Source organism: Myotis daubentonii, chromosome 1, assembly GCF_963259705.1.
Source record: "Myotis daubentonii chromosome 1, mMyoDau2.1, whole genome shotgun sequence".
NCBI classification, from domain to species: Eukaryota; Metazoa; Chordata; class Mammalia; order Chiroptera; family Vespertilionidae; genus Myotis; species Myotis daubentonii.
The window spans coordinates 49904240-49926316 of NC_081840.1; the positions used below are offsets into that span (position 1 = coordinate 49904240).

The window sequence follows — 22077 nt, forward strand, 5'->3', positions numbered from 1 at the left end:
ACTGACGAGTGACACCTGCTCTGAGAGTAGGAGGGGAGAACTCCTGGATGCAGACAGGACTTTGTCATCTTTGCTTTAGAAATCTTTTAACATCAGAAATGCTGCCAAAGATTTTAATGATGCCAAAGACTAAAAATATTTCTTTACTGGGGCTAGCATTGCCTCCTCAGCCCCATCCTTCCTCTTGAGTAGATGATATAGGAGTGAGCCAATACATTTAATATCAGCTAAGTATCACACTCTTATAACAATGCAAAAACCTCACTATACGTTATTTTTAAAGTAACATCAAGGACATTTAAATTTTAAAATATTCTGAAATCAGAATAAAGGCAACTAAGTCGGCATTTTCCTACACACACACACACTACAATACCTGTGTGTATCTTGCATTCAGTAAAATAAATATTTGACTTGATCCCCAAAATTGTCTCATGTAATAAACAGTCCCGAATCCTGCCTTTATTTCCAACTGCCTCAGAGAAGGGGGAGAATGAAATAATGCATGTGAACTATTTGTGGACTGTCAAATTCCATATAATTATAAATATTCACCACCTTCCAGCATCTTGGAAAATTGAGAGTAAATGGAAATAGTGAAGTTGAATATATGAAATCTGTCACCTCTAGGCCTTTGGCCAAACTCATGCCTAAGCTCCTTCTGATAAAAAATGATTTACACTTACCTCTCCACCATGGATTAGCTTGCTCCACTTCCAAAAGGGTACTTCAATAGGAGCATAAGAGGGACACCTGATAGTTTGTTTATACTGATCTCATGGGAGAATTAGATAAAGAAAACAAATCAGGTTATTTTTAAACTCTTGGAGATAAAGCCAAAGAAGTAATCATAGACTAGTCAGTAAGACCTGACCACACAAGTCTTAGTGCTACTGTTATTACTAAGCTTTGTTTCATGGCCAAGATCAGCCCCTTAAAATTAGACTTCTATTAGTACTTATAATGTGCATTTGGAGCAAATGGACTGGTGTGAAGCAGGCCTGCTTCTCATGCCAGGTCTGTGAAAAGATAGAGCCATCCTCATATTCTGGGAAGGCTAACCACTGATGTGCTGAGATGCAAATGGTCTTGCACATTTCTCTGTCTTGGTTTCATCCACAAGAAGAAATACACATCTAGTAACAATTATGATAACCTTACTTAGCTAGATGCTTGTAGTCGTAAGCATTCTTTTTGAAATTTTTGATCCTATGAAACATTTACAAACTCAAAATAAGTACCTACTGTTTATAAATTCTTTCAAACTGAAATTGACTTCTCATTCAACTTCTGGGGTTGTTTCCCTGTTTAGCAGATATGGACAACCAAATCTTTCTTCTGCTTAAAATTCCAAAGAATAAAAGAGTACAGTCACTTTGGAAAACAGTTTGGCAGTATCTTAAAAAGTTAAACATAAATTTATATATAATTCCACTCCTAGGTATCTAACCTAGAGAAATGAAAACACAAAGTTCATAAAGACTTGTATACAAATGTTCACAGCAACATTATTCATAATAGCTAAAAAGTACAAACCACCTAATGTCTATCAACTGTCAAATGGGTAAACAAAATGAGGCATATCCACAAATGGGCTACAATTCAGCTACATGATTACTAATACTGCTACAACATGGATGATCCTCAAAAATATTCAGCTAAGAAAAGAATCCAGATGCAAAAGGCTACATGTGATTTGATTTATATGAAATGTCCAGAAAAAGGCAAATCTATAGAGATAGAAAGGAGATTAGTGTTTGCCTGGGGTTGAGGGTGGGAAGAATAATTAATTGTAAATGGGCACAAATGATTTTCCAAGTTAATGCAATGGAAATGTTCCAAACTTGGTAATGTTGAGCATTGCAAAACTCCCTACACTTACTAAAAATCACTGAATAACACAACTAAAATGAGTGAGTTTTACGGTAGGTAGATTACGCTTCAATAAAGCTCTCTCTCTCTCTCTCTCTCACACACACACACACACACACACACACACACACACACATACACACACACACACACACACACGGCAGTAGCTTTCCCCCTTCCTCAGAACATGCTGTTTCACACTTCTGTTATTTTTCACACCTGAAAATGCCAGTCCCTTCTCTACCCAGGACACTCCCAATGTAAATCAGACTTCTCTGAAATGGTCTCTAAAGTGTCTCAGTCTAAAAGAGTTTCTTCCTCATTGTGTTCCCATAGAATCTTCTATAATGTCTGTGTATATCACTTCTTATTTGTATTATAACCATATGTTTTCAATGCCACCTCCACTGCATTGTGGGTTGGCGGCGGGGGGGGGGAGCAGAAAAAGTATATACTAATAGCTACTATTTGTTTAACATTTACTCTTTACATATTATTTTTGACATATTTACTCATTTACATATTACTTCTAATCCTCACTACAATCCTGTAGGTGAGCTAATACTGTCTCCTCTAATTGGGCTCAAAGAGGAGACACAACATGTTTAGGATCACACTGCCAATAAATAGGAAACTGAGATCAAATCCATATATGCTGAACTCCAAAAATCGATGTTCTTTTCACTAAACTGCTTCTGGTTTACAATACAGAGCATAAAGAGATGCTTATATTTAATATATCGTAATGGCAAAAGTTATGAGATCTGATTTTTTAGTATCAGCTTTATCCCTGATCATGCAATTTTGGAAAAGTCATTGACAATCTGAGCCTCAGTTTCCTTACCAGGAAAACAAGAGAGTTGGACTAGATAATCTCCAACATTCCTTCTGGCTCTAAGAAATCTGATTCTGTGTGGTATCTTGCAACCCCTGGAACTCAAGATAAACCAAACCAGAGCAGCCTGTCTGATGATAATCTAGAACCTCAACACAGGCCATATCTGGTGATGTTACCACAGCACACTACTGTGGGCCAGTGCATCCCAGCAGCATGAGTGCTTAGAGTTCTGGAGCAGTCCTTGAGCAGTTGCTGAAGACTAGGACAGGACTCCCAACTCTCTCTGGCTGTATGCTTTATGAGATAGTACCCAACACATTAACTCCAAATTGCCGGGATGTCCACCTCTGTCCTAGCACAGGCCACCCATATCACACCTAATAATAACTGCTACCTACAAAGTGTCAGGGCATCATTGCACCGGTTGATCTGCACATATTCACAAGCACTGTCTCCTAACCAGCCTCTGCCCTACAACTCATTCAATAATAATTGCCAGATAAACTTTCTTGAAACAGATGTCTGATTGAATCATTCTTCTGCCTATAAGCTCCCCTCTCCTCCCAGCATTCTATTTCTTACACAATAAAGTAAAAATTTGTACTTTGGCTTATAAAATCTTCTGTAGTCCAATCTCAACCTATCTTCCCAAATCCTTGTCTACTAGTCTTCATAAACCTTGCATTCCAGGCAAAATAAACTACCTCGGGGTTGTTACATTCAAGGGATATTTTTAATGTAGGTATAATTTTTATGTTAACATGCTTTAAACATCATAAAACATTCTAAGATTTAGAGCATGGTTTCTTGATAGCACACAAACTGGACTCTGTTCATGCAATACGGTTATGTAGCTCCCGTGCTGGTCTCTGTCTAGAATGCCCTTTCCCATCATCTTCATACTTCAACATCTTCAAATGAGCTGACATGTTTAGTGCCCAATGTGGTAACTGAGATATAAGTACTCACACATGTTTTTAGCTATTCGAAGCAGCCTTCTGTCCCTCTCGCTAGTAACTTTTCTCCCTCTCTGTACTCACATCATCTTTTCTATATACCTTTCTTATGTTGCTTATCCCTTCCTATTTTGTTTTATAAATATATAATGTAAATATCTTAGATTCTCAACCATCCAAAGCCCTTGGAAAAACTGGTATTTGTTCTTAGTCTTAGATGTACCCAGCACCAAGCACAAATTATCAGTCCTCAATAAATCTTTCCTTAATGCATGAAAAAAAAAAAAAACACCCTAGGTGGAAACTGACATCTAAACTGGGATGGGCATGGAGTGGAGGAGCTACTACTATGTGCCAGGCACTGTGGCTGAGCACAGTTCATCTCTTATTCTACTTAATCCTTTCAAAAACCCTACTGAGCATCTCCATCGTACTGCTGTCAGGGTTAGGGAAGTGAAGACAGTGGGCTAAGATCACAAGATGAGTCCGCTGGGACCTCCCCAGTGCTGTGCTGGCCACTGGCCCTCCTCCTAACTTGTCATCCTCCGGAAGGTGGAGGACCTCTCAGGACCACGTGCAACCCGCAGCCCCGCCCACCTGGCCAGCCCCGCCCCGCAGTTGCCAGCCGAACAACTCCCGGCGCACGGCCCCGCCCTCTGCGTCGCGTGACGTCACCACGCTGGGCCGAGGTGGCGTGGTCACGTTCCTTAAATAAGGGCTTCCCAGGGCGCGCGCGGCAGTGTGTGGAGTGGGGACGCGGCCGGGGCCGGGGTCGGGGCCGGAGCGGCCGCGACCGCGAGGTGGGCGGAGAGGCTGCTTCCCGGGAGACGCGGGGCGGAGGGCGCTGCCCGGGAGACGCGCGCTGGAGGGGCGGGCAGAGGGAACAAGGCGGCCCCGGCGGCCGGGGCGCACGGCTCCCGTTCTGGCGCGGCGCAGGCCCTGCTCAGTTTCCCCCTGGCCCGCCCTCCTGAGACCTTGTTTCTCGTCTCAGTCCTTTAGTCCCCTTTCCCGCAGCCATTCCTTTTGGCCGCATTGGCTCTCTCTCCCTGCCTCGCGCTGGGTCGAGGTGTGAGAGGTGGGTTCCGTGGGAGCCGGTTCCGTGGGAGCCCGTGAGGCCTGCCCGGTGCCCAGGGACCGCCTCCTCCGTTTGTGAGTTTCTCGTCCACACCCGCTCCGTCCGCCCAGGGCCACGGGAGAGGCACCGAGCACGGAGTGGCCAAGCCCGACGTGCGGTCCCGGTGATTCCCCAAAGGGACCCTGTGAAATGTCACCTGAGGTGCCTGGACCTCAGTCTCCTCCTCAGCAGTGAGGTTCTCTTGGAAAGATTGCTGGTCTCCAGGCCTTGTTGTTGTTGTTTTTGTCCTGCATTGCTTGCCGAGATGACCCATAGCAGGGCATGGCTGGGAACCCCGAAGCCGGATACCCTTCGGCAACTGGGGGCCGAGGGGGCGCTGGGACCTACAGCTCCCCGCCATGCGGTGATGCGGGCTGGGCGGTAGGCCATGAGAACGCCATTCTGTGTGGGCTCCGAGAGTGCCATTCCTGGGACAGGTTAAATGGAGAAGGACCGCACCGTCGTTGCTGTTCTACCGCAAGAACCTTGCGAGCATTGGTCTGTCCGCTGCATTCTGTTTCCGGTGTCCTGTCGGTTTCGGGACAGGTGTTCGGAGCGGGGTTAACAGCACCTGGTCTCCCCAGTCACCTGCTTTCAGCGCTGACCTTTTTGTTTTTCCTCAGGTGATTCTGGAGAAACCCTGGCTCTGCGGGAGCCTGCACGACCGGGACCCGGCAGCAGAACCGTGAGCTGGAGTGACGCACAAGTCTAGGAATATGAGCTCCGTCACGGCCCTGAGTGAACCGAGGCTGAATTGGTGAGTTGCCTCTGTTTGTAATCGCCTAAAGAGAATGAACGTGGGACTAGGTTAGATTAGGAAAGGCGGGGTTTTTGACCTGCAGAGCTTTGGAGGAAACAGAAAGAAAATAGAAGTTCAGTGACTCAGAATCCATCCCATCCTCATCTGCACATCCTGAGCACGTTTGCGGTGTAGCTGACGGCACTTCCTCTCCGAAAGTGACGATTCAGCACTCAGATGCTACCAAGTATCATTCCATCGCGTACTTATTGACGCTCTGTTAGTGAAGGAGAGATGCTGGAATTTTCTTGTGTCCAAGGACCTTGCCCACTGCTGTACAAGTAGGAAAAAGACCCCCCCCCTTTAAAAATAGACAAGCTTCTTTTTGTTATGTTGGAATCTGTATCAAGTGCTCATGTAAATGCACAGACTGTTTTAGAAGTGTATGAGAACTTCACAGAGGACTCAAGTAACGGAAGTGGCTTTGCAGAGATCTAACTAATACTCGTGTGGCTTTAGGTTAATTTAGCGCACGTTTTCTGAGCATCTACAGTTTGCTAGCCAAGGAGAATATGAAAGTTACGAAACACTATAAAGATAACTAAAATAGTACCTGATTTAAAGAAGATGCTTTCAGTACGTGTTCAATAAGTATTTAATGCAAACAATGTTCCCTTCCCCCAAAGAGCTCACAGTCGATCCCTGAGCCCCATGACTTTGTTTTTGTATGATATACAAAAGCCTTAAAATGTAATGAGATGGCAAATATACAGTACCATAATAAGTCATAAAAACCACATTGGTGCATAACAAGTAAGACATTCTCATTTTACCATTCATACTTCAATTGTAGTTTTTTGGATAAATGCCTTTAAAAACAGTAAGAAATGAGTATGGGGCAAATATGCTAGAATTTTTTCATTTTGGGAATGGGCCAGCCAGAAGTTGGCATTTAATTAGAGGTATACACCAAGCATGTCAAACTCCCAGCCCGTGGTCCACAACAAATATTTTTGTGGCCTAGCCAATATAACATATGTAAGAAACATTTTAATAAAAATTTCATAACTTAATTTTTAGAATATCCTGTTTTACATAATCTATACTAATAAAACGGTAATGTGCTAATTAGACCATATGTCTTCCGGACATCCATGTGGACAAAGCCACTGTGGTGGAGGCTGAGGCAGAGATGGTTGGGGGCGATCAGGTTGGCAGGCAGAGGCGGTTAGAGGCGATCAGGCAGGCAGGCAGGTGAGCGGTTAGGAGCCAGCGGTCCTGGATTGCAAGAGGGATCTCCTACTGCCTGGGATCGGGCCTAAACCGGCAGTCAGACATCCCCTGAGGGGTCCCAGATTAGAGAGGGTTCAGGCCGGGCTGAGGGACCACCCCCCCACCCCCCGCACGAATTTTATACACTGGGCCTCTAGTTATTAATAATGAACTACAACATTTGCTAAGGACTGATTACTATAATGGTATTGCATTAATTTCCCTTACGCACCTTACGTGCAAGTGCACCATTTCTCCCCACTAATACTAGCAGTGAATATTTTAGCAGCCGATTGCTGCGTCATTAGTCTTGGACTGACTTGTTTGGTGTGCGCAACAGGAAATATTTCGCTTTCAGAGAACAAGAAAAATAGGTTGATTTGCGTTACGCTTATTAATTTGTGCAGTTATTCAGTGTCTGATAAGTTAATGTTCAAGAAAAATTTTTATTAAAATGTTCTATTATTTTATGTTAATGATTTCAGCCCTTTGTATTCAGCATGTCTCTATCGAAATAAACCTACATTTCTATGAAATTGAAGCTTTTGTTATTTTGCTGCCCACATAAACTTAAACCTTGTTTATTTGGCCTGTGTTAGCCTTTGAGTTTGACATGCTTGGTATACAAGTTTATGCTCCTTGCCATAAAGTTATGTTCAGAAGCAGCATGGATGCTCTTATACTATACCATTGACATTGTGAAACCCAATGTGATTTAGAGCCTTTGCACAGTATTGAAGTCCTTGAACTATCCTTGACCACAGAATCCTACTAATCTTGTCCTCCCAGGTTAATGGTTCTCAGTGTTTTTAGTTTTTTAATTCCTTCATTCAACTAGCATTTATTGGATGTTACTATATGGAAAGCATTGACTATAATATATTAGTCTCTAAATTATTTGTTATGAAAAATCACATACAACCTTAGAGGTGGTTTTAGTACAGACACACCATTTATCACATTTGCCAGGTTAATGAAAATGGGAGGATATGCTGTCTTTTTAGTGTCTTGTGGCCTCACATAATAGTGCATGAAACAAAAATAGAGAAGCATTTTCTGTCAGTAACCAAACAAAATGTTATGCCCAGAGCCAGAGGCGAGACCTGCCTCTGACAGACCTTTTATTGTACTTATAATCTGTTCTATTTTTAACTCTCGAGTTATCTCTGACATATATTTAATTGGATACTAAAGGAAAAGCAAGGCCTATTGTTGGAACTGGAGAATTTCAGAATAGGCCTAGGGAAAAAGCTATCTAAGAAGGAAAACATCTGAACTCATACATCTGGTACATGAAATTAAAACTATGAAGAGCTGACTGTCTAGGAAAGGGGGTGTAGAGAGCATGTAGTTATAAATTACAATTGTACCATTATGCTGCTTACTCTAGCTTGAGATTTTGAATTGTCAAATACAATTACTTTGCTTCACAGGGATGTCACCTCAAAAAATGGCCTTAAGACATTTTTCTCTCGAGAAAATTATAAAGATCATTCCATGGCTCCAAGTTTGAAAGAACTATGTAATTTATCTAACAGGTAATATGTTTATTTATTTGGTTAATTATTTCCATATTTGGTTGTTATTTTTCTGATAGTTGAAGTTTCATATCTGTATCCACTACTAAACATTCAAATTGCAGAAATGTAAAAATTAGAAAACAGAAGAATCCAGTGACCACTCTTTAGTATATATCTTTCAGCCCTTTCCCCACCCATGAACAGGTAGATATGTATTAAAAAAAATTGGGTCACATTATAAATACTATGTAATACCATAAATACTATAAAACTGTTTTTATAGTTTGTTTTTTCATTTAAAACAATATTTCCTGGATCTTTCTATGCCCCTGCATATGTAGCTCAATCTTCTTGATGGTTGTATATTATATATTATAAAAGTGTACTTTTTAATTCATTTAGCTAGTTTTATATTGCAAAATGTGTTCCTCTTTTTTGAAGTTATAAACAATACATTGATGAACTTTTTGTAATTATTTATGAGATAAATTCATATAAATTTCATTGTTTGGCCAGAGGGTATATACATTTTATATTTTAATAAATACTGCCAAAATGCCAGAGATTTTTTTTCACTCTCTGGTATGAAATGCCCATTAAGTGATAATTTTCCCTTCTCACTGCTTACCTGCCTCTAACAGTTCTTTCCTTTGTGATCAGTTATTTCTACCCTTTGTGGGTGGATCCTGAAACCAAATAAATCAGGTTTGCTAGAAAGGAGTAAATATGCCAAAAAGGAATTAGGAAGCTCCCCATGTATTTTCATCCTTTGACCATGCCTTTTGCAGCAGAGGAAGTATGGTTTCCAGCCTCTTCATCCAATGGAACCCCATCTTTCCCTGCCTTCTCAGCATCCCCTCTTACTTCTATGCCTTTGTTCTCTCTTGTCAGTGCAGGCCTGCCTCATTATATTGAACCTCACAGGTATGTGTTATTACAAATTGAAGGCAAGACCAATACCTGCAAAAAAGTTACAATTCACTTTATTTCAAAACTTGCTTTATGGCAGGAGTCTGGAATGCAACCCACAATAATTTGCAAGGTATCCCTGTATTTCAAAGTGCTCAAGTTTTTCTGTCTCTAATCCCTGGACTCCAGATTCCCTTCTAGTTACTTTTTTATTTCTTTGCTCATTTATACTTAGACTCCTTTAAAGACTTGTATATGCTTGCAATATACAAGGAGGAAATAGGGGACAAAAATACTACTATATAACACATGCAGAAAACAACAGACAAGGCAATAGTAAGTCCTTCCCTATCAATAATTACTTTAAATGAATTAAACTCTCCAATCAAAAGACATATTGGGAGAATGGATTTAAAAAACAGTATAAAAATACTCCTTTCCTTCAGTCCAGTGAAAGCAAGCTTACTGGACTTGCTTTCAATTAACATCACACTCTAATCTGGCTTTTACCGTCTCTAGTCTAAGATTGTTCCTCTCAAGATCTGGGAGCTATTGACTACAGAGATATCTCACTCTTAGATTTCTGGTGACTGGTATTTCTCAGTCTCTTTTGCCATCTTCATTGTCAGGCTTACCATGCTGACTCATCAGATTGTGGAGCTTTTAAAAAAAGACTGATTTTGTACTCTCAACCCAACCTTTTGAATTTGAACCTTTGAGGATGTGTCTGTGGAATCAGTTAATTAACACCGTTGATACTCATTTAGGTCATCTCCGTAGCGAACAGTGAGCATCCTTTTTATACATGTGCTGGTATAAGAACTAGGATAAATTTTTGTAAGATGTGGGTATGCATGTGTTTTTTATTTTGATACATAATTGCCAGATTGTCATTAAAAGCATTAAAGAAACAAGTACTTTTTTATCCCATCAAATAAATACATAGGTTCACGTTAAAAGCAAGCAAAAATTATATTAAAGAGGCAGTTGGGGAAAAAAAAAAAAGAGAGACAGTTGAAAAGTAAATGTTTTTAAAAAGGCAATTTCAGAAGCAGTATTCTTCTTTCCAAACTGCATAATTATGTATTTGCTAATATCAGCTATAGACAGGTAAGACCATAGATCCCTTATGAATGTGCATTTATGGCTGTTTTTTAAAAGCTATTTCTGTTATTCAACTGTACCATTTCTTAGGGATAACTAATTTTTTTAAATTTGTCTTTATTGTTGAAAGTATTACAGATGTCCCCTTCTTCCCACTCCCCTCCCCCTTGACCCCTTCCTCTCCACTCTTAAAACTTATTAATTAAATAAAGAATTGTCTTCGTTTATTTGAATAAAAGAATACCTACCAATTCTAGTATTCTGGAATTCAAATATAAATATCTTAAAAACATAAACATTTCAAGAACTTTTATCTCAGCCTTCCTTTTTTTATCAGACTAAAAATTTGTAATATTAGTTTCCTTAATCTGCCACTGCTTCTTCATTATTTTAATGGTTCTTTACGCGTCCACTTCTGTTCAGCATATCCCAGGTGTGGATTATAGTCTGGATTATGTAAGGGAGAGGACATTTTTGCTGGCAGTTGGGCTCACCTAACTCCTAAATTTTATTTTTCCTATAGTATGCGTGTCTTTCTTTAGATTTCTATATAGCATAAAATAATTTATTATTATGACTTACCTTTTAGTATAGAAAAAATAAAGACAAAGGCATTGATTCCATTTATTTCTAGTCTTTTGGGCTAATCTTGAGTTTTAAGTTTTACAGTACGGAATGGATTTTCAGACTATTAATTTACAACTGTTTTCTTGATGGAAAACTAGGAAGAATATAACATTTTTGTTAGCTTTAATTTTGTATTTCTCTTGTGTTCTCTAACATTTGGGAAAATATTAATAACACTACTTTTAACAATGTGAAGTTTTCATTCAACCCTTCATTGAAAGGTAAACATTTGCCTTTTTTCCAAATTAAAGTGTCTGGTTGTAGATATTTATAACTGAGTTTCCAACAAGGGGGAAAGTAGTTATAAATAGAAAAATAATTATCAAATTTCAACATGTTTACTATAGAAAAGTTAATCAAATTCAAGAGGTACAGGTAGACTTCAGATGGAGATTACAAGCACCATTTCTAAATGCTACTTAAAGAAGCTGCCCAATCCAGTAGAATTAAAATTAAGAAACTTGAAGTTTTGAATTCTGCCTTTTTTCCATAGAAACTTTAAGTAAAAAAGGAGAATGGGTAGTAGACAAAATGAAGTGTGAAAACTTCAAACCATCAACTGAAATAAAATATAATGCCGTAAATGTGGTTAGAGAAACCCTGTCAGATGCTTTTGGCTTGCACCCTGATGAAGATTTTGACAGCACTGCACACGGAAATGATCTTGATGTGCTGCCATTTCATTCTTTGCTGAATGTAGCCAATTTAAACTGCTAGAATTTCTTGACATTCCTACTCTGGCATATCTGAGTCAGCATCTTGTTGCTGCAGCAGCTTAATTAAATTTGCCAGTTTGTGCCACAAGGACAGACATGTTCTCATATTCAGAGAGACAGCTGTGAAGCAGTATTGTTAAGAGTTGCAGACACAATACTGTTAGGTTTGAATAGCTCTCAAGACATTTTCTAGTGAGAAATCAATTTGCTGTGATACATTTCTCCCAAGATCAGCAGTTAATATTCATTTTGTTAACCAAAAATGTGCTTATTTTTTACAGTTATTGGAGAAACTTTAGTCACTAAGTATGTCTTTTTTACTTGTATTATTTTCAGAGTCAATCTAATCATCCTTATTGTAATTTGTATAATTCTTTCCCGCCCTTAATAACCTCTCTTGATTAGTTTTCCATCTATTGTTTATCTGTAAAAGAGTGGTCTTAAATATTTCTGCTTTATTTTGGGACCCTAAAGTCATTTTCTAAAAATTCTGGAATTTTTACCATATATATTTTTTAGTATTATATAGTTGATTTAAAACAAGTCAGTGTTAGTTTTAGATGGAGCTTAACTCACCCTTTGTCCAGATACAAATCTAGTTTGGTAATTCTCAACCTTAATCAGGCCAAAAACCTCCCATTTTTCATAGCAAATATTTAAAAGAAATAAAACACCTTATTTACTAGCCTAAATTAAAATTCATAGAAAAATAATTTATATTCTAATATGTAAATGCCTCATTTCTACTGCACTAAAAGATATAACGAAGTAGTCAGATGCACCAGCTAAAATGAATAAGGTTGAATTTAACACGTTAAGCGCCATGTCAGTCACCAGTGACTGACATTATACTTTCCGTCTGGACCTCGTCAGTCTTCAGCCACCAGCATTATCAGTGAAATCAGATATTGCGGGCTAAACCAAAAGGAAGACAAAATAGGCTTGGCTCCTAACGTGTTAAAAGAAGTAAGATAAACTATACCATAAAGCAGTGATTTTCAATTGGTGTGCTACAAGAATTTTAAAACATTCAATGCCTGGCTGTTTAGTCCAGGGACACTGACCTTTTTTCCCTTAGGTTGTCAGATAAAAAACATGATAACAGCCAACACAACAAGAGCTGCCTGGTGTGAATAAATCAGAGTAATACCTTTTTTTTGGTTCAGATCAGCAAACCAAATTTTTTTTTTTGGTGTGCCACAGAATTTTAGTATTTAGTTTGTATGCCATGAGATGAAAATAGGTTGAAAATCATTGCCATAAAGGAATCATAAGAAATTCAAACAATAAAATGTATTGTTAAGTAATAACAGATCAGATTTATTTGTGTATGGGAACAGAAAGCGTGAAGAAACCTTTGAAAGTTGTGCAGGACATCACCACGTTATAGGCAGGTAGTATTCCTCACTTTTAAATGCCTTTAATTCTTTCCGTCTTTTTTTACAACCCAGATGCATCCACAGGCTTCCAAAATGCCCTCAGGGAATTAATACTGTCACAATTGAGAACCTGTGCTCTGGATATTTCTTGTCCCTCCCCTCTCTTCCTCTTAATCTCTGATCTGGATGTCTTTAGGATTCTTTTCAGTCACCTATTCAGTGTGTTCAGTTTGGAAAACTGAGAGCTCCGTAGTCACATTGTATTGATGTACATATTTGCCTTTCTTTTTTCCCCATTCAGTTGTCTGATCTACTTGATTGTAACATCCTAGCAAGTAGAGATTGTATCATGTTCAATGTTGGTTGCATCTCCACTAACTAACATAGGACTGGCACATGGTAGTCACTCAATAAGTTTTAATTAATGGAGGAATGAAAACTGAATCAACAGACATCCATCTTTTTCATTACTTTTCCTTCCTCTTGGATTAACGTTGTTTAATTTGGAACTAATTCATAGGGAATAGTTACTGTCTTGGAAATTTAGAGTTGTTGAGGCTGTGTGTGTGTATGTGTATACTTTAAAACTTGTTAAGAATGAAGATTACAGCAACCAAATATCAGGGGAAAAACTTCCAAAGTGAATAATTTGTCTAAGGATTATGCCTCTTCCTCTCCATCAGATAATTGAAGGTAAGCTTATAATGCGATCCTATCCTACAGAATACTTCATTTACACCAAATAGCTAAACATCAAAGTGCAGGTGGCAAAGTTAGATAATAATTCAGAATTTACTGTGTTAATCATGCTATATTCTTCTTGGTGGTTATGAATCATGAGGTTTCATGATAGTAGTCTTCATGTGAAAAGCACATATTTGTAAATTGTTTTTGTTTTTTTCCAGACGTATAGGAGAGAATTTGAATGCCTCAGCAAGTTCTGTAGAAAATGAGCCGGCGGTTAGTTCAGCAACTCAAGCAAAGGAAAATGTTAAAACCACAGTTGGAATGGTTCTTCTTCCAAAACCAAGAGTTCCTTATCCTCGTTTCTCTCGTTTCTCACAGAGAGAGCAGAGGAGTTATGTTGACTTGTTGGTTAAATATGCAAAAATTTCTGCTAATTCCAAAGCTGTTGGAATAAGTAAAAATGACTACTTGCAGTACTTGGTATGTATTCTATTTTTCAGCTTCAGTAAAAAAAGTATTTAAAAGTTAGGAAACACTTTAAATTTGCTTTTATGTTTTTAGGTGCAACCATATTAACAAAAATGGGAAGTTTAGGGACATAATTGATGGAAAAATTGGTGCTTTAATTCTTTTGTTGGTTCTGGTATAGTTCAGGCATTTTGCTCTAGTTCTGAGCATATTTCACTCCCGTTCATCTTAAGTACTGGAATTAGAGCTTGCATATGTCATTGAACCAATTTATTTAAGTAGTTTCCAAATTCATATAAATGATGCTGTACTGAACATTATTGTTGCAAACTCTTTGTTTATATCTATGATTATTTCCTTAAGATAAAATTTTAAAAATAAAACTGCCAGTCCTGGTTGAGTAGCTCAGTAGGTTAGAGCAGTGGTCGCCAGCTGGTGGTCCATGAGGTCCTAAGGGTTAGAGTGTTGCCCTGATACGCAGAAGTGTGGGTTCTATCCCTGGTCAGAAAACATACAGGAAGCAACCAATGACTGCATAAATAAATGGAACAACAAACTGATGTCTCTCTCTCTCTTTCCTTTCCACCCTTCCTTTCCTCTCTCTCTAAAACCAATCCATAAAAATAATAATAAAAAATAAAATTGCCATATCAAAAACTATACAAGTTTTTAAGGCTTTGATCTGCAGTAAAGCCTTAAAACCTATGGGTAAATTGTTCTGCAAAAACTTCAAGCCAATTTTTTTATATCACTATTGTGTGGAAGGTTTTTTTGTTGTTATCAGTATCTTTGCTGATACTGAATATTACCTTTCCCTCTCTAATTTGATATGGAAGAAATGGTGATTCCTTATTTTACATTAAATTACAGTGGTTATTGATAAAAATAAGTATTCTCCATGTGTTATTAAGCCATTTCTGTTTCTTCTTTTGTACAATTCATTTTGTTTGCTTGTTTTTCTATTTGGGTGTGTGTTCTATTTTTGTTAATTAAGAACATTTTATAAGATAAATTTACTATTTCCAAAGCATGTATTATAGTATTAATTTGCTTTCCTGTTTTTGAGGAGTTTTTAATAACAAGTGTATCATTATTATATAATTTTCATTAACTTTTTCTTTGGGATTTTTGCTTTGGATATGATACTTTTAATTATTCTTTAAGATAAAATAATTAGAGCAATGATTGAGAAGTGATTGTTTTTAACCAAACTTCTTATTCCACAACATGTCTACTTTTTAAAAAATTAGGATATGAAAAACCACGTAAATGAAGAAGTTACTGAATTCCTAAAGTTTTTACAGAATTCTGCAAAGAAATGTGCACAGGATTATAATATGCTTTCTGATGATGCACGTCTCTTCACAGAGGTAAAAAAAATTACTTAAACTGCCAAGTAATAGTCAATAGCAGCATTTTTAATTGTGTGATGATCCTGTCAAATGTATATGGAAATAACAGTTTTATCGATTTAGAGACCAATCGAAGGTAGGGTTTTTATATTCACATTTAAATAATAGAAATGCTGTGCTTACACCTCAAAATCATGTACTATATTATATTCTTTTTTCTTTTACTGAGCCAACTACCATACTGTATTTGAGAGTTATGTTTCACTCACATGGATGGTTTGATCTGCTACACTGATTTCCCTTGTGAGAGAATGGGTATTCAAGGAGTTAATTTAGTCATTAAAAATCTGAATGGTCCTTTAAAGCTTAGTCACATAAATTTGCACTTACTGTCTTCATGGTAACCAATCACCAAATGGTAAATTTCAACTGTGAGTTCATTTTTTTATAAAAATCATCCATGCAAATTTACTAGCAAAGCTTGTGCCTTGCACCCTACCATCATTCAGTGAGCCTAGTGGAAATTTAGAGTAACCTACTTAAATAGTTACTATTAGTATATACAGTTGACCTTTGAACAACATAGAGGGTGGAGTTGCTGACACCCCACACTGTTGAAAATTTGTGTATAACTTTTAACTCCCCCAAAACTTAACTACTAATAGCCTCCATTGACCAGCAACCTTACCAATAACATAAGCAATTGATTAATACATATTTTATATGTTACATGCATCATTCTGTATTCTTAAAATAAGGTAAACTAGAGAAAAGATAATGTAATTAAATAAATCATAAGTAAGAGAAAATACATTTACAGTATTTATTGAAAAAAATCCGCATATAAGTGAACCTGTGCAGTGCCATACCATGTTGTTTAAGGGTCACCTGTATTAATATCCCTTCATTTCACTGGTTTAAACCGTCTTCTTATCTCAGAAAGAGACAGTCTACAAAGATCACACTCCCACCCCGCAGCCTGCTTCATCTTCGACATACGTTCCTCCCAGTTGTTCCACATCAGCCGACTGGCCTCTGTGTCTCTTGAATAGTCCTTGAGGCCTTTTTGGCTGTTCATCTTTCTGGCAAGCTTTTCCCCAGCTATCTGCGTGGATTAGTTCCTTGATTCCTTTAAGTCTCTCTCTGTTCAGATGCCAACTATCAATGAGGATGTTCCTAATTACTCTCCAAAAAATAGCATTACCCTTAGTATTTCCTTTCCAGGTTTTATTTTTGTTTTTTGTCTTTCTCACAGTGCCTGTAAGTGAGTACTCTTCTGTATGCTGCTGAGTTCAGAATAATGCCTGGCATACAACAAGTGCTCAAGCGTTCAGTGTAATTGCTAAGTGAATATAAAAATTTATATTTTTTGGCTGCTAACAATCAGCATTATGTCTTGTTTTTTTAGTCAAATTGTCTTGGCAGCACATTTTCTCTCTTATATTTTACGTCTCCACCCCAAAGATTCACTGATATCTATAAACATTGTTTTACTGTTTTAAAATGTTAATATTATATTATGAAGTGTAAAGTACATGTGGAAAAGTATATAGAACAAATGTATACAGCCTAACGAAGAATTATATAATGAACACTATGTAATTCTGTTTCAAGTCAAGAAACATCAATGTGAGAGAGACACATCGATTAGTTGCCTCCCACATGAGCCCAGACCAGGACCAGGGATCAAACCTGCAATCCAGGTATATGCCCTTGACCAGAAATTGAACCAGCACATACGCTAACCATGGAGTGCACTTTTTTAAATATTGGAGTTAAACATATTTAGTGGGTTCTAGTCCCTACAAGTAAGATTTTTTTGCAAGTTCAAATAATACCAACTTTGGCCAGTTGACAGGTTCTGCATATTGTCTCTTGAGCCCTTTTAAGTCACTCTAATAGTCTTTGAGGTTCCTTTCATACATTTCCTCTCTAGCCCTAGGGTCAGCCATTTTCCAGAGCCCTTGTTTTTTGTTTTGTTTTGTTTTGTTTTGTTTTGTTTTTTAGTGGGAATGGTATTTCAGGACTACAGCCTGGGCACTGGGGATGTTCATTGCTCCTGGGTAGATGGATCTAGGACAGGAATGGGCAAACTTTTTGACTCGAGGGCCACAGTGGGTTCTTAAACTTGACCGGAGGGCCAGAACAAAAGCATGGAGTGTTTGTGTGAACTAACATAAATTCAAAGTAGACATCATTACATAAAAGGGTACGGTCTTTTTTTTTTTTTTTTTTTTTAGTTTTATTCATTTCAAACAGGCCGGATCCGGCCCGCAGGCCGTAGTTTGCCCACGGCTGATCTAGGAGATATATATTTAAAAGAAAAAAATACCATGTGTCTCATTTGCTGTACCCCAGAATACACTCACAGCAGCCTTAGAATAACAATACTAATACTACCAATTCATCGGATTACTGAAAACAGTTTGAAAAAAATTTTTTTATATCTTCTCTACTTTAAAAAAAAAAGATTGTACTACATTAATATTGGTTTATTTTCATTATATAGATATATTCTCACCTGAGGATTTTTTTAATCATTATTGTTGAAAGTAATACAGATGTACCCTTTTTTTCCCTATTGACCCCTTCCAGCTTGTCCCTCCGTCCCCCATCCCACTTTACCACACTATTTGCCTGTGTCCATGGGTTATGCATATATGCATATAAGTTCTTTGATTATAAGTTCTTCCCACCACACACACACACCCAATGCATATAGCCATTACATGCTAAATAAACTCTTGAAATTTAATTTTTCAAAATATTTTATGGTTGGTGCTTTTATGTATTCTTGCATGGAAATATTTGCCAACTCCAAGTGATTCTCATCTGGAGTCACTTTTACTCTTTTTACCCTGTCTCCCTCCTCCCCCCAGCGGACTTTATCAATGTCTGGAGACACACTTGGTTGTCATGGCTAGAAGATAGCTACTGGAATCTATGAACTAGAAGCCAGGGATGTTGCTAAACATTCTACAGTACACATGACATCCCCACAACAAAATATTATCCAGCCCAAAATGTTAATAGTTGATTCTGTTGAGAAACCCTGATGTATAGTTTTAACTTTTATATGAATGTCTTTGTTCATTTCAAGTTATTTTTTGTGCAAGGTGTGAGGTTTGGATCAAAGTTCATTTTTCTTTCATATGGATAACTAGTTCCAGTTTATTGATTTTCAACTGAAAGTGACTTTGCCTCCCAGTGGATGTCTGGAGACATTTTTGGATGTCACAGTGAGAAAGGAGTACTTCTGTCATCTAGTGGGCAGAGCCAGGGATGTTTTTAAGTATCCTACAATGTGCAGGACAGCCCCCACCACAAAGAATTATCTGGTCTAAAAATTTCAATAGTGCCAATGTTGAAAAGCTCTGTCTAAAACCATTGGATGAAAAGACTGTTTTTCCCCTCATTGAATTGCCATATCACCATGGAAGTGTGGGCCATAATTCTATTCTATTCCATTAGTCTATATATCTGACTATGCCAATACCTCCTCGTCTTGTAGTAAGTTTTGAAATCATGTGGTGGAAGTCCAATAGCTTTGTTCTCTTTTAATTGTTTTGGCTCTTTTGAGTTCTTTGCATTTCCATGTAAATTTTGATCACAGCTTGTCAATTTCTCAAAAAATCTAGGTAGGATTTTAATTGGGATTGCTTTGATTCTGTAGAACTTGTATTTTACAAATACCTTTTAAAATAGTGTTCAACTAGATTGCCTTTTTTCTTTTTAAATAGACTGATCATCTTTTATCTTTTAATTAGAAAATTTATTCATTTACATTTATTATGATAATTGCCATATGGACTCTTTATAATTTCTACTTGTCTTACTTTTTCTAATCTTCTTTCTTTTGCTTCTTTTAAGGGGATTGACTTCCTCCACCCTGCCTTTTCCCCTTTCTGTTGATTTGGTACTTATACATTGTTTTGGTTTTTTGTTCTCTTAGTGGTTGGTTACTCTTGAATTTTTACAATGAATTTTCCCACTCGTTGAATTACCTTGTTACCATTGATCTGTGGGTCAGTTTCTTAACTTGATTCTGTCCTATTAATCAGTATACCTCCAAAGACCATAGAGCATTTTGACTCGTATCACAGCCTCCTGACTGATAATGTTTTAATGCTCTCTTTCTTATAAACCTAATTATATTACTATTTTACAAAATGTTTTTTTATCTAAAAATACTTACTTTTTTGTCTCTTTATTTATTACTTCTCTAATCTACAATCTGAGATCCTCTTCATTATTCCTGAAATACTGTATGTTCTACTTGTTTCTTTGAGGAAGGTCTCTTGATAATCCTTATTTTAATCTGGAAGTATATTTTTAGCTCTTATTCTAGTAAGATAGTTTTATTCTATACATAATTGTAAATTCACAGTTTGCTTTTTTTACTCAACATACTAATATATAAAAAGCCAGGGGTAGTCATGACCTAAACGACCAGACGGATGACTGAACAACAGGCTCCATTGATCAGGGGATGTCTAACGGGGGAACTGGGGCCCCTCAGGCTCTGATGAATCCGTGGCAGCAGCAACTGGTGAGCGGGTGGGCAGAAGGCAGACTGCTTGGTCCTTCCTCCCGGCTCTCAGACTCCAATCAATTGGTGGCGGAGGCGGGGTGGAACTGGGGACTGGCACCCTTAATAGTCCTGCAGGTTCAGTCTCCAGAGGACAGGCCAGGCACCAATGGACCAACGCCGCCAGCATGATCCCGACAGAGCTGCCGGACTCCTGGAACTCGGCTTTGGGCACTGCAGCCACTTACCCTCCCTAGACACTCCGCAAGGAAGAAAGGATACTGCCAGCAGCGCCAGGGGTGACCAGCAGTGACTGCTTTCCCGTGCTTCCTCCAGGTCACTCGAGCTGGGCCCCCGCCCACCGCACTCCAGATGAAGTGTGAGCACTACACACAGAAGGAATATAGTAAAAAACAAAAACGGATGACCAAGAGAATGCTGAAGTCAACGTCTGGAGTCCGGCTCAGGAGAACGGAGAGAAGGGAGAATGCCATAAGTTGGCCGATGCCAAGATATTTCTGAGTGACTGCCTGGCATGTGACAGTTGTGTGACCGCAGAGGAAGGAGTCCAAGTTTCTCAGCAGAACACCAAGGACTTCTTCCATGTTCTGAACCTTAATAAGAAATGTGATACCTCACAGCACAAGGTACTGGCAGTGTCCATGTGTCCTCAGTCTCTGCCTTACTTTGCTGCTAAATCCAGCCTCAGTGTCACTGATACATCCAGAAGGCTCTGCGGCTTCCTCAAAAGCCTTGGGGCGCACTGTCTTTGACATGAAGATAGCTGTGGACTTCAGCATCCTGGAGAGTCAGAAGGAATTTGTGTGTCAGCACTGCCAGCACCGTGAGAAAGAGCCCCAGCTACCCATGCTGACCTCCACCTGCCCCGGCTGGGACCGATATGCAGAGCGCGTGCTGGGTCACCCCATCACCCCCACTTCTGCACGGCCAAGTCTCCCCAGCAGATCATGGGCTCTCTGATGAAGGATTATTTCACCTGACGGCAGAACCTGTCCCCCAGACAAGATTTTCCACATCATTGTGGCCCCGTGTTATGACAAACTGGAGGCCCTTTGAGGAGATGTTCCCACAGCTTTGCATAGTTCCCAGGGTGCTGACTGCGTGTTAACCTCAGGGGAAATTGTCCAGATATGGGGCAAAGTGACCTTGCCTCAAATGACACCGCCGTGGACACTCTGGAGACATGGAGGAGGAGGAGGTGAGGCTCCACGAGGGGACCAGCTCCGACAAATACCTGGCGCACATCTTCAGGCACATGGCCATGGAGCTGTTCAACGAGAATGTGGGGGTGCTCACCTACCGCATCCTGAAGAACAAAGACTTCCAGGAGGTCACCCTTGAAAGGGACAGAGAAGTTCTGCTACGCTTTGAGACTGCTTACCGCTTTTGAAACATCCAGAAGTGATCCTGAAGCTGTAGAGGGGCAAGTTCCCCTGCCACTTCATGGTGGTCCTGGCCTGTGCCGGGATGCCTAAGCAGCAGGGGCCCGGCCCAGGCGAGGACGAGCGTGCAGACAGGGCACTGCTGCGGCAGATGGGAGACGTCCACGCTGCCATCCCAGTGTGGCCCCCCAGAGACCAGCGCCCATGTGCAGGAGCTGTACCAGGAGTGGCTGGGGGCGGGGGAGGGCGACTCCCCCCGGGCCCAGGCGGCCCTGCACAGTGCCTAGCAGGGCCCAGGGCAGCCTGCCAGGACATCAAGTGGTAAAGGTCCAGCAGACACCCAGCCTGCAGGCCACCTGAGGAGGGGTGTCAGACGCATGAAGGAAAGGTTTAGCATTTCTGTCATTGCTTTGGTTTTCAGAATTCCCTGCTCCCCATCTGTCGTCTCCCTCCCTCTGAGAGGCGTTGTGGTCGTCACATGGGTGAAACTAGAATATTGTATCTTGAGAGGATTGCCCCAATGTACATATCCTTTTATCTGACGATGAAAAAATCCCAAAGAACAAGAATGGAGACAGACTACTGTCCTTTAG

The 22077-nt window shown here is 39.3% G+C and overlaps 1 protein-coding gene across 7 annotated transcripts in view; it reads left to right on the top strand.

Moving 5' to 3' along the window:
• Positions 1 to 22077, top strand: part of ICE2 (interactor of little elongation complex ELL subunit 2) — a 78645-nt gene that overhangs the window by 11115 nt on the left and 45453 nt on the right. For 2 of the 7 annotated variants that reach the window (XM_059699562.1, XM_059699568.1), the window contains exons 1-5: positions 4337 to 4466; positions 5404 to 5537; positions 8225 to 8329; positions 13952 to 14213; positions 15452 to 15571. In XM_059699562.1, the coding sequence (XP_059555545.1) occupies positions 5497 to 5537; positions 8225 to 8329; positions 13952 to 14213; positions 15452 to 15571 (528 nt within the window). In that variant the 5' untranslated portion in view covers positions 4337 to 4466; positions 5404 to 5496. Of the gene's footprint in view, positions 1 to 4336; positions 4467 to 4786; positions 4816 to 4853; positions 5279 to 5403; positions 5538 to 8224; positions 8330 to 13951; positions 14214 to 15451; positions 15572 to 22077 lie in introns of those variants that run through there. The other 5 variants (XM_059699563.1, XM_059699564.1, XM_059699565.1 and 2 more) reach the window with 5 other exon arrangements.